The 18,570-nt window shown below is 43.4% G+C and overlaps 1 protein-coding gene across 1 annotated transcript; it reads left to right on the forward strand.

The window, feature by feature from the left end:
- Positions 1–3,294: 3,294 nt before the first annotated feature.
- rundc3ab (RUN domain containing 3Ab) lies at positions 3,295–15,460 on the forward strand (the record flags this gene model as incomplete). The annotated part of the gene is made up of 11 exons (XM_083634677.1): positions 3,295–3,401; positions 8,319–8,434; positions 9,701–9,828; positions 11,146–11,231; positions 11,351–11,440; positions 12,458–12,538; positions 13,716–13,881; positions 13,973–14,130; positions 14,231–14,350; positions 15,113–15,213; positions 15,318–15,460. The coding sequence occupies 11 exons, from the start codon at positions 3,295–3,297 to the stop codon at positions 15,458–15,460; spliced, it is 1,296 nt and encodes a 431-aa protein (XP_083490803.1).
- Positions 15,461–18,570: the final 3,110 nt, after the last annotated feature.

The raw sequence follows: 18,570 nt of genomic DNA on the forward strand, positions 1-18,570 counted from the left end.
CTGAAAATGGCCCTGCGAGTTCAAATAAAGTGATTTGAAGTGAAGTGAATTGACAGGTCAGATCTCTCTGTAAATAATAGCCTATTGTTGGTTATTTGCAACCAACTGACAGCAGGCGCAATGGATGTAACATTATGAGCTTAATTTTATGTGTCACAACCTTATAAGCAGCAGTCAACACTAATGTCCAAAACAAGAGTGCCCAGGGAATATAATAATGATAGAAAAGACAGGCTCTGATACCCCCCTCCCCCAATAAATCAATAAATGCGATTTTGCTTATGGGATATATATATATATATATATATATATATATATATATACGTTTTATATATATATAAATAAATAATGGTCTAATCACATTTAAAGGGTTATAATTATGAATATTTGGTATTTATGGTGAGGGCTGAAGTTAATAATACTATACATTAATACATTGACATGTCATTGACATTTTTTAATATGTTAAGGATACCAATGCAAGATGAAAGTAACTACAAGGTTAAAACCAATGAGTGCATCGGACCCAGGTGCACCCAATCAGCCTAATGACCCCAACACCAGGCTCCTGCAAGTCAGGGCCAGGGAGAGTGGGAGGGTTGTCACACTTTTAGATGTTTTATTACAGAAAGTGTATGAAACCCATGATCAAAATAGTCATACATTATCTCATTGTTGTGTTACTTATGTTTGGAATTCTAGTGAAAATAAATTATTACCATTTTTGCTAGGGACCATAATGGTGTGAAACTAGATGCTGCTCTGCCCCCTGCTGTAAAAACCAAAACACTGCAACTGAAAGTGATGTCCAGCAGGCTCTGCACATGCTCTGCACTGATGTTTGCACATTAACAGTCAAATGAAAGGGAACTACAACAGTGGTCAGTGGAGTGTGTGGTGTTCTTAAATTTCAGACCATAAACTCATAGCTGAGGGGAGAGGTGGAGAATATGAAGAGAGATATATAAAGATGCAGATATATAAATATGTGTGTACTGTATGTATGTATGTACTACATACATACATACATACATACATACATACATACATACATACATACTATGTATGCTTGTATGTAATGTATGTGTGTGTGTGTGTGTGTGTGTGTGTGTGTGTGTGTGTGTGTGTGTGTGTGTGTGTGTGTGTGTGTGTGTGTGCGTGCATGTGTGTGTGTGTGTGTGTGTGTGTGTGTGTGTGTGTGACAAAATGAAGATTTATGCAGAGCCAAACAGTGTTGGGGTAACGCATTACAAAAGAAACATACAGGTATCACTTTTAGCAGTAACGCAGTAATATAGGATTTCAGTAAAATTATACCAGTTACCTTATCAAGAAATGCACGTTAGAACTTCAAACTGAGCTGCTGTCAGCTCCTTGTTTTGCAGGTTGCATTGCGTTATGATGCATTCATCTACTTAGTAAAAATTTGTATTTGGCGAAGGTAAATTATAACGTTATCACGATGTGTTCAAATGTAATCTTGTAAAATGTAACTCGTTTTTGGTGACAAAAAAAATTATATTAGAGGGAATTAGGCCTATATGCCCTGTTTAACTTCCTATGCGGTATAAGCAGCTTAATAATTAAAACGAATGCTTTTTCCCCCCAGCACATATTTAAATAAAGAGAATAATTTCCAAATGAAATTGTGTGTTTTATCCACTATAGATGACATTAAAAGGAAAAGCATAACACTTAGAATCTTAGATGGTTTACACTGACTTGAGGATGGTTGAAATTATTTTTCGGATGGGACAGCAGTGTCATTCTGCGGTTATTTTGGTGGTGAAAGTAAGGCAAAAGTATTGATAAGTAACAAGTTACTCTACACAGACAGTAATATTGTAAAGTAACATTACTTTCAAATGAGAGTATATTACAAATTTTTGAAAGTAACTTGCCCAACAATGATTACAACAACAAAAATATGAATAGCCTGTGATGAAATGCACCATGATTTTTGGAATAATCATCTTTGAGTAGGCTATTTTTTTTTTTTATCTCTGTGACATGCTAAACAGAAAACACAGTTGTGTGTAATGCTGAATTAGATGTAGCATGTTGTCCCCATGCACTCCTCAGAATGAATGCACACACTATTTCTAATTTGAGATGAGGCGCTGTCACAGGCTCACAGCTCTGATGGTATCCAAGCAGGAGCAGACTGCAGCTGATATAGATGCATGAGTGATTGTTCCCTCCCTGGTCAGAAAAAAAGCACAAACCTCCCCCAGTGTATGGTGGCAAACAGCTGTCAGCTTAGTGGAGAGGAGGTTTGGGTCTGTGTGGCAGGCAGCCATATGTGCCGCTTCAGGAGGACTCATAACATACAGTACAGCTACTGTATATGGCAGCAGGAGGAGGACGAGGGAGGGAGGGAGGAGGATCCTGATCGGAAATGACAAAAGAAGGAAATGAGCAATCATGATGATGACGATGATTGTGTTTATGTTGGTGATGATATCACCACCCTTATAGTAATGAAATATTTTTAGAATGATAGGCTATAGGCTACTATAGCCTACAAATATCACAGCAACATATCAAGCTATATCCATACCATTATGCATGCAATATAATAGGCTATAATCTATTATTGGCAAAGAAATTATAGGGTACAACACAAAATCCTATAGGCTCCTATAGCAATACCCCCCCCCCCCCCCCAGTACAGTAGGTCACTAAAGTCACAGTTTAGTAGCCTACCACAGACACTCACTATATAGATAGGCTACTATAGCCGAATACCCTATAACATAAATGCTATATAAACTCACAAAAAGTGTGACTGTGGTTCTGACCCACAATCACACTTTAAGCAATCTGGATAGACTCTGGTTAAGTCATTTGGGCATGCTATCTGACAGTAATTTACTGTATGATGTTGTGGTGTTGATTCGTCACGCTCAGCCTGCGTGATGTGTGCGCATGGTGTGTGCGTCAGTGTGTGCAATCATGAGGTCAGGGGGAGGCGGGCGGGGAGAGGGAGGGGAGTGGAGCATAGAGGAGTGGAGGGTGAGGAAAGCGGAAGAGCAAACGGAGGAGGAGATAAGGCACATCAGGAGGGGGGAAATCGGAAATAACATAGCAGCCTTACTGTATTATGCCCTATGGTGCCGCCTGTGTCCCGTGTAACCAACACACCAATAAAACAATCTGAAGCTGGAGGAAGAATGTGTGTGTAGCTCTGGCAGCATCTCTCCTACAGCATCCAGAAGTGAATGAGGAAGGTCGGCTGACAGCACAGGGAGGGGTCCTTTGATTCCAGGCAGGACCGTCACAGTCCTCTCCTGGATGGAAGCGGGCTGTTTGCAGGCAGCGATGGCCATGGGAGATGTCTCGAAAAAAGCCTGCGTTCGGAACGTGGCTGTGGAGCGCAAAAACCTCATCACGGTCTGCAGGTAGGCTAGCGTGTCACTTTCATTCCCGAAGACAACAATAATGCAATATCCTTTGGTTTTATTTATGTTGTGGCCATGGGATCCAGCATCCGTGATGACGTCATCCTTATAATAAGTAATTTTAATTAACCGTATCAACCATCAGGACAACGGGCCTTTAAGGACACGAAGCCAGTAGGCTATGTGTGTTCATTAAACCGGCCCTTCACATCAATTAGGACCCCCCCCCCTCGCGCATCATCAGGACCAGCCTCTCTGTCTGTTGTGAGTTGAGCGGTGTCATATTGAAATGTATCTTCTCCCTGATGATGGCATGGCATGGTTGCTATGATGACGACAACCTTCCAGGGGCAAAGGACTAGCTGGCACCCCGGGGAGTCAGGACCGAAGAGGGAGGCTCAGTCTCTACATCAAGGCTTGAATGTACTGTGTGGGATTGTAGGGTTGTTTTCTGGAAACTGTCACCTGTCTATGGGAGTGCTTTGCCCATACATGCCCTTTTGACAGAGCTTAACACACACACACACACACACACACACACACACACACACACACACACACACACACACACACACACACACACACACACACACACACACACACACACACACACACACACACACTCTCTCTCTCTCTCTCTCTCTCTAATTCTAAGGCAGCATAACTAGCATAACTCCAAGGTAGGTCATGGAAACTGGCAGAAAAGCTGTCACAACACAAGTTACTTTTTGATGATTACACACACACACACACACACTTCATTCACACGAAAGCAATGGGGCAGGTGAACAAGCTCACACCTCTGCTCAGACACTGACAAGCCTGTCTGTGTCATGCCCCGGCTCCACTGTGTTTGTCCGGTGAAAACACGGGGGGGTTGTGCTGTATTTGCTTTGGAGGATAGTCAGCCAATTATTGTCCCGTATCTGGCCAGAGTCAGGCTGGCTGAAGGAGACATTGTTGGCCTCAGAACAATGGAGAGTGAAATCACTTGCCTCTCTGGCTTTGTGACCAAACTAGTGTTAGGATAAGCATTGTCTTAGACACTGTGTGTGTGTGTGTGTGTGTGTGTGTGTGTGTGTGTGTGTGTGTGTGTGTGTGTGTGTGTGTGTGTGTGTGTGTGTGTGTGTGTGTGGGTGTGTGTGTGTGTGTATGTGGGTGTGTGTGTGTGTGTGTGTGTGCGTGTGCGGGTGCGGGTGCGGGTGCGGGTGCGGGTGGGTGTGTGTGGGGGGGTGTAAACGTGTTCAGATGCATATGAATAGCAACATCTAGGACTGGCAGCTTATACTGTATTTGGCCTCTAAAACGGTGACTCAAGCTACTTGGCACAATGAACATTTTGATTTGAAAAGATTTCTCCCCATGTTATCCTAAAAATAATCCACATATCAGACGGTGTACGTGCCTGTTCTTTTCCATCATCACTAGGTCATGTCCAATCACATCCAATAGCGGTCAGTTGGTCCATATGGGCACTTTCACCCCACACTATCTCTCTGTGTCCCTGCTGGACAAAATGGGTTTGGCAGGTGTTCTCGCAGTGAATGGACCTCCTTAATTATTTATGTAGCCTCTGAGAGTATTTAGGAGTAATCACCTCAAGGGAATGAATGTTCGTCTTCTTCTTCTTCTTCTGTGGTGTTTTATGGCAGTTGGCATCCTTTATGTTGCATTACCGCCTCCTTTTGGATTTATCCATCCACTGTTTCCCTACATTCTGTCCCCCTACTCTCACTCCAGCTTCCGAATGATAATGTTGCCTGGACTGAAGCTACCAATTTTAGTTACCACACAGCACAAGGGTCTATGATGATGTGGTATGTTGGGTTTAAATCTTATGGCAGCCCATCATCCCAGGTCACCTCAGCTGATATTGAACCAGTAGGTATGCAGGTATATATTACACTAGTAATGAATTACTAGAATCTTCATTTGTTTTTCATAAGCGACTTTTTCTGAAGAATCTATAATAGCTGATTTTGTGAAAGTCTTTCATTAGACTCTAATCAAAGACTTTCTGGAAAACAGGGACACAACACACACACCTTTGAAAATTGAAAATGTTTTTTCCCTTGCGAAAATTTAGCCTAACTTTGGAGCGTTATTTGACCTTCCTGACAAGCTAGCATGACATGGCTAGCATTACCAATCAATGCCTTAGCTCTTCTTATGTCATGATACCAAAAACGTCACTCTGGCTTTAAAACTGAGCCCGCTACAGGCTCTGAAATTATAATTTCAAAATAGCGATATTTCCTGAATATCGCGATATTTCCAAAAATCGGCCCAAGCCTACTCCTCAGGGTTATGTAAAAACCGTTGTCTGTGAATCACTGCATTAGAGAATCAGTGGCATAGGTATAGGGGTCATAACAACATATAAGTTAATTACGTACATTTAAATAATGAGAGACTAGTAGTAGAAAGGTTTAACAAGCTTTAATGATACAACAAACAAATACATTTTGGCGTATGACTCCATCATATAATGACGATGATGAGATGATGATGAGAGGAGGGCGTCAGTGATGAATAGGATAGAAAATCCCCCATAGGGAATTCTTCAGGAGGCATGATGTTGGTGGTGCAACAGTGAGCCATTTTGTCAATGGCTCACTGTCCGTTCTTCTGTCTCACCTTCATCTTTGGATCAAACATTTATTTCATTTGTAACTATTTCCGATAGGCTACCCGTTGGAGCACACAATCATTAATTGGTCAGGCCTCGCTCACAGAGTCGGCATGCAGTAAGTAGTATCTCCTCTCTCTCCCCATAGGGCTCTTATAGTCCACTTCCCTGGCTGATTCTAACTCCACTCAGGTGCTCCATCAGCAGCTAAAGAATGGCGCCCTCCATGATGCTGAACCTGTCTTCACTCTTTTTGGCCACTAATTAGCCTTTTTTTTGCCATTTAGTCAGCCCTAATTACCAAATAAAAAAATCCAACCCTGTCACCGTCTGCTCGGGAGGCCTGCTGGTATCCGTGCCAAATATGAATGCTGTCAGACCGATGGTGTCAGAGTAAATGGAAACACATACAGAGATACTGTATACGTACAGTAGGCTTGCTCTTTTTTCTTCTTTTAAGATTATTTTTTGGGAATTTTTGCCTTTATTGGATAGGACAAAGGATGGGAACGGTGGGGAGAGAGAGGGGATGACATGCGGCAAAGGACCACGGGTCGGATTCAAACCCGGGCCGGCCGTGTGTGAAGGGCTAAGCCTTAGTGGTACGCGCCTCTACCAGGTGAGCCACTGGGACGCCCCAGGTTTGCTCACTTATATGTAAGATGTGTACGATGCTCATTTATGTGTAAGATAGAAACCTGAAGAACCCCATTTCATAGAAGTAGGCCAAATACTTCCCCCACTGACAGTAGTTCAGCCGTAAACTGTGTGTACTGGGCTGGCTACTTGACTCAAGATGCTTCTCTATGTATGTCAAAATGTACTTTGTAGACCACAGTGAACTGCAGCATGAGCAGGCATGCTGACTACATCTATTCCATCAGACCAGAGTCATAAAGTCAAGCCGTGCAGGAAGCTGTTAGAGCTTCCTGAAAGCTCTCCATAAATGACTTGCTCTCGGTAAAAGGATGATGTCAGGTGCGAGTGTAGAGAGATAGAAGAAACCACAAATGGAAGCATCACTGACAGGATAATCTGGGTGTGGAGTGTGGACCAAAGGCCTACATCCACAAAGAAACAAATGGGATAAACAGATATGATACACTTGTGTTCTGATTCTGATCCACTTGGGGTGATCCATTGTATAGTCTTCATTAGTCTCAATGGCAGCGGCCAGACCCGTGTGAGTTTTTACGCTGATACACTACGTTACTGCATGCTGCAGAATGCAGATCTCTCTCTGGGTCTGGGACACTCCTCTCACCAAACTGGTCACGGAATCTTGGCCAGTGATTGGCGAGTGGCAGATTCACCATTCGCCAATCAGTAACGACTTTGCAATCAGCGATGGCACGGGAGGCGCAGCCCATTTTTCGAACCACTCTCTCATTGGTGCTACAACCTGTCGCTCATTCAATTTCAACCCCCCCTAGACCCGCCCTCAAATACCAGCTGTGGCTGTAGAGTGGCACAAACTCATTGATGTAGTATGCGGAGCGCATCGATTCAACGTAATATATGAGTCTGGAGAGAGTCTTCATTTGTTACTCACTTTCCTTTCACTAAAAGTCTTAAAGTTGGTTGAAATCTTGTTGGCTTAGTAAACACTATGTTGTTTCCAGTTTAAATTCTTACTTTCGAAATTCACTTCCGACATGTACATATCTGTTGCTGTGATTGACAGGTGGGTCAATTTCGTGCTGTTTATTTGTGTCGCTCTTGGTGTGTAACAGCCTTTACCCCAGATGTGGAAAGTCCTAGCGCTACACCTGCCATGCTGCATCTGCAAGCATTTCACTATACAGCAAAACTAAATACCGAAAATAAGCAGGAAAAGACCATATTCTAAATATTAGGGAGTCGTCTCAGACTGACATGACTACAGTATGATCTCCTGCCCCAAGTTGTATCATAACAGAGATGTATTGACATAACAGCCTCTGTGGTATCTGCTCTTCCTATAGACGGTTTTCACGCAATTGTGTTGCTAGAGAACCATTTGAAACCTAGCTTATGTCCTGTGTCCTATGTTATTGTACTAAGCTAGCAGCAAACACTGCAAAAGGAAGTAAGCTGGGGGCAATTTAGAATGTTTATGTTGTGGAATTGAAACCGTATACATGAAACAATTTGCGTTACCCATGTGATCGATTATTATTACCTTGATGTGAATCTATACTTAATTATAATTAAACTCTCTCTCTCTCTCTCTCTCTCTCTCTCTCTCTCTCTCTCTCTCTCTCTCTCACACACACACACACACACACACACACACACATCCTCCCTAGGTTTTCAGTGAAGACACTGTTAGAGAAGTACACTGCCGAGCCTATTGATGATTCGTCTGAGGAGTTCATCAATTTCGCAGCCATCCTTGAACACATCCTCAGCCACCGCTTTAAAGGTAATGAACCTACTTTGAAACTACAAAACAGGTTTGTCTGGGATAGACTGCAGATTCACATTCACTTTAATAGCCACAGTAAGTAATCACATTATGAGGTCTTTGAATTAGTGCACATATGCAGCGTGTCACCATTTTTTTTAGTGTGCAGTCCTTTAAAGTGATGTATGATGGGGGAGCCGGGGGGGGATCATGTCATTGGGGAGACCCCGGCCTGTTAACAATCCGGCTGTGCTCTGGGGGCACGGGGGGTATGAAGTCCTTCTTCATGGGGGCTTTCGGGCCTTGTTGAAGAGGCAGATGGCAGTTGGGATGAAGCTGTCCTTGTGAGGTGAGGTTCTGGTTCTAACAGACCTCAGTCCCCTGCCAAGGGGGAGTGCCTCAAAAAGTTTATGGGCTGGGTGGGAGGGGTCCTCCATGATTACCTGAAGAGATGGCAGGCTGCATCCCATCACCTTTTCAGCACAGTGGATGCGATGCAGTCTGCAGATGTCCTTGAGGGCAGCAGCAGCAGCATACCAGACAGGGATGGAGGAGGTGAGGATGTAGCCTGGGTAAACCCATCCCCCACGTGACCTGCTCTCAGACCTGTTCTCAGTCACTATGCTAGTGACTGGGAACTGAGAGAGCAGGTCACGTGGGGGCTGGGTTTACCTAGGCTAGTGAGGATGGACTCAACGATGGAGGTGTAGAAGTGCCCCATTGTTATGCCTTTGGCACTTTGAATTTCTTCAGCTGCTTCAGGCAATACATCCTCTGCTGTGTCTTCTTGGTGAGAGCTCTGATGTTCAGCTCCCATTTCAGGTCCCAGCTGATGATGGACCCTAGGAAGCAAAAGGACTCCACAGTGTTTACTGGGGAGTTATTAACAACGGATGTTTACAAAATCCACCATATTACCAATCAGAAAAACATGTGGCATAATATAATAATAATAATAATAATAAGTGTGCAATATTCATCCATTTCTCATTACAGAATAACATTAAATGGCATTTAAATTCAAACAATCAGCTGATATTCACTGAATGTACATAAAAAGTCAAACCACTGTCATAACTTTGTTGCATTCATATTTGTAGTGTCTTTATTACAATGAGGGGTTGCTAATGTTGCTGTAACTATTTCAGTTGCTCCCTCCAGATTTCAACGTATATACATTATATATATATATATATATATATATATATATATATATATATATATATATATATATATATACTGTATTGTATAATGGCAACAATTCATATTGCATTCCCTCTCTAGGCTCTGGCAGCTGGTTCGATGGCCAGCGCAGCTACTGGGACTTCATCCGCCTGGCGTGTGCTAAAGTCCCAAACAGCTGCATCAGCAGCATCGAGAGCATGGAGAACATCAGCACCTCGCGGGCCAAGGCAAGTCCTGCATAATCATACTAATGCTAGGTATATATTGTCATACCTGCAAACATTGGGCTGTGAAAAAGAGGGAGATTTTCTGGGGTATCGCCGAATGGCCTACCCTCAACGTCCCCCCCGAATAAACCTACACCCCAAATGAATAGAATAAATCTACAAGGATGTAAAGTAAATCACGTTTAAATTACTCTTAAATTCATAGCTCACAGTAATGATTAAACAAACATACAAGATGTGATCAAAAGTTTTGTGTGTGAAAGTTTGTGATCTAAAATTTACATCACAAAAAATGAAAAAGAAATGTTCTTGGCGACTATAGCATGGCCATTTGCCTTGCTGACTTGCTCAGCCTCCGACACACCTCTCATGAGCAACGTGATGTTAGCAGTCCCCCTCTGTGCTTCCACAACTTGTTTGTGTTTGGCATGTTTAACGTTAGCATGTTTGTTTGCTAACGTCATTTCCCCACCAAAGTCGGCCCGGCATAGCTTGTAAAACGCATGGTATTTGCTAATGTGGGTAGCGGTTAGAAACGGGATGGTCTCGCACCAAGTGGACTGAAATTTGGTAGTGTATCCCTTCTTCTTGGACCTGTTTCATCCATTTCCAGTGGCAAAGCGAGCGGAGCCCTTTGACTGTACATACAGTATGGCAGAGTGCCTCACCAAGAAGAGCTGCTCGAGTGAGCGCACTCAGCGCAGTGACGCACCGTGTGTCACTCGTCACTGCCTCTGGCTGGGTTGGGTTGCCAGGTACCACGACACATATCCTACAAATCGGGAGATTAGCGGGAGAAATTACCAAGCGGGAGCACAGCGGGAGAATGGGTTAAAAGTCGTGACACTCCCACCTAAATCGGGAGTGTTGGCAGGTATGAATTGTGCGTTGTGCATGCCAATAGGCCACGCAGCAGCCGAGCTGCAGGAGAGACCACACAGCGGCTGAGGTTTTCGGCCCGGCTTTAAACGGGCCTTAGGTTGTAGAATGCTTTTCTAGAGGGCGCCTTAAGAATCCTATAATATACAGTTTTACATATCGCATTTTTGTACATATACAGTAGGCTAAACTACACAGAAACCCATGCAGCATCACTGTAATATGACCCAGCCAGCTGTGACTGTGAGCAGGGAATTATATGTGGAAAACTATGTTGGTGAAATGTTGTTCAAAGGAATACACCAACATTTTGGGAGATTAGCCTATTGCCACATTCCCGATAGTAAAACTAGAATGTAGATGCCTGAAGGAGACATTTTTTATTTCATTCAGATTTGGGATTATTTAATAACTCTCAACTGTGGATGACAACTACAGGGCCGCGCCTGGGTGAGAGTCGCCCTGATGGAGAAGAGGCTCTCTGAATATATAGCCACCGCCCTGAGGGACAGCAGAACCACCAGGTCAGAAGGACCACCACACATTACTGTGGCACAACCATTCAGTGACGCTAATATGACCCAATCCTGACCGTACCAGAAGCATGATTTTACACTATGGCTGTTCCTCTCTCTGTGCTTAGGAGGTTCTATGGGGAAGGAGCCATCATCCTAAGAGAGGAAGCCACAGTCCTAACCGGGATGCTCATAGGTCTCGGAGCCATAGACTTTAGGTAAGGAGTAAATGTAACCTTCTTACAGTGAATAAGTCTCATCAATCTGAATATGACTTTTCTGTTGTAAATACATAAACAAGCCAGGGCCTACTCCTGTTATTTCAGTAGAAGATATTAACTATTTTCTAGAGGGTAGTGCTCAAGAAATGGGTTATGGCATTGGCAAGGTGTGGCACTCCCCATACAGCACCTTAGCTTGAGACTCTGAATTTGATCTTATAGTCATGAACTTGTAGTTCTTATCGTAATGTGGAGGAAGGATCAAGATAAACAATGCCAGAAATCCATTTGGAAAATAATTAAACACACGCATGCACGCACACACGCATGTGTCTGCACACACACCCACACACACACACACACACACACACACACACACACACACACACACACACACACACACACACACACACACACACACACACACACACACACACACACACACACACACACACACACACACACACACACACACACACACACCAGGGGATCATTCAGGACCAATGTTCCTTCTAAGCTGTGGTGTTTATGCAAGATAGTTTTTTGATCTTTGTCTAATAATCACGTTAACTAATAGCAATACATTCTCAGTCATCATGTGATTGCTTCACTTGTCCCCAGAAAATCAATATAAGTGCGTTTGGAAATTTGCGTAACAAATTATAGTAGGTGTACTTTTGGGTTTAGTGACTTGATGCCCTGGATTCTCCTAGATATTATTCAACAGAAAGCAAACGTGATTTTTTTTCCAAAAAATGTCAACCTGATCATTATCATTTCGGATGGGTCTCTATAGAGCTCAACAGTGACGGCCCGCTTTTTCACAGCTCCCGTTCCATGTTTTGAAAAATCCTTATCTTAGTCTTAAGCCTAGAACTAAGCCAACCAGCCAGCTACTGAATCGTGAGTGACCATAAAACATTTCACTGGGAGCAAAAACAAAATACAAACGGGGCAGTCACTGTGGAGCGCTATAGCTGCTTGTCACATTTCACTGTGGTTTCTCTTCCCCAGTTTCTGTCTGAAAGGAGAGGCCTTGGATGGTAAATCTACTGCGGTGATCGACTACACACCATACTTGAAATTCACACAGAGGTATAATCACTGACAACAGAACCACCTCTTCACTGATGCTATAGATTCCCTTCACCTAACCTCAAGTGTTGGGTTAATACCAAGTGACAATTTGACCCATTACTTTTACTGAACAATACATGGTTAAAACAGACTTGTTTTTGACATGTTATGCAGTTCTTGGGATCGGATTTTAATTAAAGGATGGCCTTTACCGATTATCAACCCACTTTGGATCATTATACTGTCGTTAATATAAGCAGATGGGCAGTGTTTACCTTTTCCACACGGAGAGCTCCCATTTCCTCCTCTGGCAAAATGCGCCTTGTGACGTAAAACGCGTCACAAAACGTGTCTGCGAAAGTTCTGCTCGAGACGCGGAATCTGCTCCGAGGGTGGCTCTTATTTTAATTTTAATTTTTTAAGTATGCAGAATCCATAGAGCCTTAACGAGTCTTAATGACTTGCAGCTGTCGGGGCGGAGACAAAGGGAGCATTTTTCTCAGAGGAAAACATAAAAGAGAAGGTAAACACTGCCCATGTGCTTATATTACAGAGATTATAATGATACAAAGTGGGTTGATAATCGGTAAAGCCATTCTTTTAAGATGGACAGTCGGCTATATTTACTTTACAAATCAATCATAAAAAACAAGCCATTACACTCACCATAATGGTTTATTCTCATGCCACACAGGACAAGGGCAGCATTTCTGTCTTGCTCTGCTCTAAATGGGAATGGACGTTGGTGTTTGCACGTCTTCCAATAAATCACATTTAGGGGCACTGCAGTATAGACCCTTCTCACGGGGGCCATTTTGTGTCGAAAAGGCAGGGTAAACACAGGTGCAAGCAAAACACTAATGAGGGTTTCCATCTTCCATGATTGGAATTTGGAAACCCTCATTAGTGTTTTGCTTGCACCTGTGTTTATACTGCCTTTTCGACACAAAATGGCCCCCATGAAAAGGGTCTATTACAGATGCACATAAAGCATCTTCAGTTTTCATCCTCCATTTTACTGCATTGCTCGCATGGATGGGTGTGGCTTGATTCTGTTGCTATCTCCAAACATATTTCTAGATAAAAGGTGTTATTAATATTCAAAAATATCTGACTCAAAATCCAATTTGGAATTGCCAATCTGATGGCTGTAGATTCAACTTTTTAAAATGCCAACTACCCGCTTCCATTGTAGCTATGACTACCTGAGTGACGATGAAGACAGACAGAGTATCGACAGCAACACCAGTGATGACAGCGTGCCTGAGCATCCCTACGTCCCGCTGGTCACAGACGAGGAGAGCTGGAGCACAAAGTGTCGCAAGATGGAGCAGAGGTTCAAGATCGTCTACGCTCAGAAGGTGCACATCACAGATCAACGATACGTAACGGTGTAAAAGCACCCAAGGGCGGGTATTTCCTTGAACCCAGTGTGTTGACGTGCGTTGGCAGGGTTACCTGGAGGAGCTTGTGCGTCTGCGCGAGTCCCAGCTGAAGAACACGGAGACGGAGAACAAGAGTCTGATGGCGCGGCTGGACGAGCTGCGGAGCCAGAGCCAGCAGGAGAAGAGGGAGCTGGAGGCCATCGTCCTGGAGCTGCAGGAGCAACTGTGAGTCCCATAGACAGGCATTCACAGTAAATGGAAGGTTTTTGGGCGACCATCAAAGAAATGGAAATGTAGCCTCATCCTGTATCCGTACGTTTTTCAGGACAAGCTTGATTCCATGTGACTCCAACCACCTGGCCAAAAACCTTTCAATCCCCCTGGTCAACCAATGGACCATGCTGCAGCCTTACAACAACAAAGAGGAGGTCAAGCTGTTCCGCAGGTCAACTAGCTTTCTGAGCTTACATGCAATAGAATTCATTTAACTGTTGTTTTGTTTTATGGTTACTTTCTTTCTTATTCAACATACATGCAGTACATACCTAGTCCTACATACAGGTACCATACATAACAATCACACATACATACCAGCATTTATACATGTGTACGTGACTATATACTGTATACCAATGCTTATGTGTGTTGGCCTGCAAAAACCCTTCACATGGTGAAAATATGACATTTTCAATAACATTTTCAAATCATTTTCATAACTCTCTCCTATATATAACTTTTTGAAAGACTGAGATAGCTCTCTCAGATCAAAAGTTATGAGTATTTTAATCTAAGATGTGTCTAAAAGTGAAACCTAAGAAAAATGGCTTTAAACATTCCACAACATTGTATGTTGTGGAACAGTGGCATTCCACCAAAACCATCAAAAATAAAAAATACTTCCCATTTTGTTTTATGAAAATAATTATTCACCATGATGTACTATGGAGATGAAAGTAACCAACTCAGAACTCACTCAAAATCTCAAAATACCTGCAAAACTTGTTTTTGACCTTTTTTGACTCATTACCAACAATGTAGCGACATGTGAAGGATTCTCCAGGCCGCCACACATCTTTTCATGTCTACAGTAGTATGGCAAAAATAATATAGCCAAATCGATTATTGTTTGTTTGCCTTCCAACCAAACAAAAATAAAAGAAAGGAGTTGTCACTTGTCCGTAGTTGTAATACCTTTGTTGGCCTGTAGGAGGAGCTTCCCCAGTACAGAGCTGCTGTCAGTGGAGGTCAGCTTGGATTCAGACTCCCAGCAGATCGAAGGGAGGCAGAATGGAGGAGCATGGTGCACAGGTGACCTTGTCAGACAGGCTCTCTCTCTCTCTCTCTCTCTCTCTCTCTCTCGCGCATGCACACATACACACACACACTGATCCTTATGTATCCCTCCTGTCCAGATAAGGACTACACCCCTTCCATGATGGGCCTGTGTGGATCCTTGGCTTCCCTTCCGAGCTGCAAATCTCTGGCCAGCCTCAAGTCCAACGAGTGCCTGGTCAACATCAGCATAGAGAACAGCCCTGCCCCCTCTCCCAGCTAGGGGGCGCCAAAGGGCCACTGCCAACCACTAAACAGACACTGAGACAATTCAGCAAGAAAACAAAAACAGACTGCTTTCGGTAGGAGGATAAACGCTCCGTTTGGTGGAAACTATTATACGAGTCCCTTTACACTTTAGCTCCGAGCCCAGCACTCTCTCCACTTACAAAACACCATTCCGCATAGACTTTGTGAAGGATTAGCCTCCATATGTGGGACTGTCCAGCAAAGCTACAGGAATAGCTGCTGTACTGCCCGTCGGTCGGCCTCCTTCAGTTTCACTGTCTTTCAATGTCTTAAACCTCTTGGACTGCAAACAAGCTGAAGTTCGACCTCTCCTTCCTCGATCCTGTGTGATTACAGTCACGAGTCTGTACCTGTCCCATACATGGAACCTCATTATAGGATTGTTCTGTATGTACACGTCTGTCCATTTGTCTGTGTCTTATCAGTCTGTCAGTGCTCTTTGTGTCCACTGTAGGCTATACTACTGGCAGTGCAGGACGGATGAGTATAACCTAGTAATACAGAAACAATGTTTTGCCATGTTACATAATTATAAAAGGACTGGTTAAAAGCGATGCAAAAGAGATGTTCGTAATGCATTTCACCAGAGGGTTTTATGATGAAGATTATTGAAGATTAAACAGCTTTATGATATTAGGATGAGTGAAAGTTTAGGCCTTATTCAATCATCCTTTATAGGATGTGGCATAAAAGTAGCCACAGTAGCGAACATACAAAAAACATACAACTCTAATTGCATACAAATGCAAAAGTGCATTGTGACTATGCAGAATGAATGTTTTCAATGGCTTGTTGTTCTTCAACCCTGGCTTGACTGAATAGTTTGTGCAAAAGAGAAATAGTGAATGTGCAACGTGTGTGTGTGTGTGTGTGTGTGTGTGTGTGTGTGTGTCATTGGGTCTTCTTCATTTTTCTGTGATATGTTTTTTTATACTATCATTTATTTCATATACTTACCAATTTAATTTATCTTCATGTACATTGCAATATCGTGCAGTGTTGGGAGTTGGAATAGAGTGTGTTATTTAAAACCGCAATAAAACTGCCTTTTTTGAAATAGTACAATGCATGAGTGCCTTGGTTATTATGTGTTGCATTTTGCTGTGTCACGCACATATTGTTATCTTTATGTCTTTTAATAATTACCCGCATTCTGTCATCCAATGATGTGCTTTTTCTGCAAGTCATGTGGGCTTGACACTGTTTGAAAACTAACTTGGTTTCCCTCAAATTATTAAATAATAGACATACATGCAAGTGAATGCATTTACTGTAGGTTCATGAAACCCAACACATGACCTCTGAGCTCTGACCCCCATGACGAGCTGTGCCCTTTGTCTTCTGTGGCTGAACTTTGTGAACCATCACATCGTCTCTGGGTGCACAGTGCAAAGCCTATGTGGGGTCAAAGGTCAGGATCATCCGTTCATTAACGGCGACAAACACACAGAGCTAGACAAACAGCAGCTGAAGGCTGTTTGGTGGACGATGGAAATGAGACACATTCCAGATGGACATACTGTCCAATTAGCTCCCTGGCTGTAAATGAATGGACACTGATGGGTCCGGAAAAGGTGTGTTTAGTTATCCGGCTTTTGTCTTTGTGTTGTTTTGTGCCAGTGACATCAATTGTTGGGGGGTAATTTTGCACTAGATAGATGAGCAAGCTGGACACGGTTCAGTGCATTAATTATCCTTTCGTGAAAATGCACATTCACTCATTTTGGCGTGCCCAACACGTGTATGCTTTATCTTAGCGTAGGCCGAGATCCCATGTAAGTGCTCTTTCATGGGCAGTTTGACATCCACTGGGTGAGGGGGACGGTGGGAGTGGGACCCTTAGGCCCTTTTTTTCACCGCTGGTATCAGCACGGCCCCGCACAGCTCGTCACGCTTTTTTGTCTCATTCCACCGATCAAAAACGTGGACAGCCCGGGTTGTGTCGGGTTATGAGTCGTGCTGCTTTTGGTCCCTGCTCTGTTGAGGGTCTAGGGCTGTGGACCCGGTACCATACGGTGACGTGAAAACACTGCAGACGACTGATTGGTCAGGCAGAATCATGTTTACTGTAGGCATCTACTGTCAATGCTGGATACCAAGTTTAGTGGGGCTTACCTTCTCTTCTGTTATTTCCAGGTTATTTATTTTGTGTTGCTGCCTTCGGCTCTGGTGAAATAAAATCGATCTCCTTGCTCAGCTTTAACATGACGGTGGTTTTCAATTGTTTTGAGAGAGAAAAAGTCCGCTAGGCCGCAGGCGGGGGTTTAGCGAAGCCGCGGTCTTGCCTGGTGAGTTGCAGCTGGGGTTCTCCCCGTAGCCCCTCTCCCGTCCCCTGCGCAATGCATGCATGTGAGTTTGAGTAACAACAAAGTGATATGCATTCTCCTAGCCCCTAGTTCCTCATTGCGCGGCTCGCGAGACGCTGGCGGCTCTCGAAGCTTTAGTTGGCGGCTCTAAGAAATTGCAAAAAAAAACATTTTTTTTTTTTTTTTTTTCCTGCTCTCCCCAAAATTTCAATAAACCTTTATGGCATATTATTACAATACAACAATACTGGTGTTGACAATAATAATAGAAGGTGCCAAATCACTCAAAACAATAAGCATTTTGCTTTTAGGAGTATTGTGCCAGCGTGCAGCGCTGTTCCAAAACGTGTCAACGTGTGTCGTTGCCTGGGAAACGCACATCCCATAATACAACTGTTCACATCGCATCCCATAATAGTATGATGATACTTGGGATGCCATTGCGAACATAGATGTGAACAGGTTAGCTAAAACTTCAGCGTCGCCAGCGACGGCCCCCACCGTTGCGGTCGGGGTACGTTTCGAAATCCCTCCAGGCCTGAAAGATTTTCTAGGGGAAACTGGTATATATATATATGTGTGTATGTGTGTGTGTGTGTGTGTGTGTGTGTGTGTGTGTGTGTGTGTGTGTGTGTGTGTGTGTGTGTGTGTGTGTGTGGAAAACAATAAAACAAAAAAATGGTAGGCAGATGTGCTTGGTTGGGGTGGCTTTTGGTGTTTTGCGGTAAAAGTGGCTCTCCTATTGACTTTGTCCTGCTCTCATCGAAGAAATAGTGAG

Source organism: Poromitra crassiceps (genome assembly GCF_964638095.1).
Source record: "Poromitra crassiceps genome assembly, chromosome: 4".
In the NCBI taxonomy this organism is placed as follows: Eukaryota; Metazoa; Chordata; class Actinopteri; order Beryciformes; family Melamphaidae; genus Poromitra; species Poromitra crassiceps.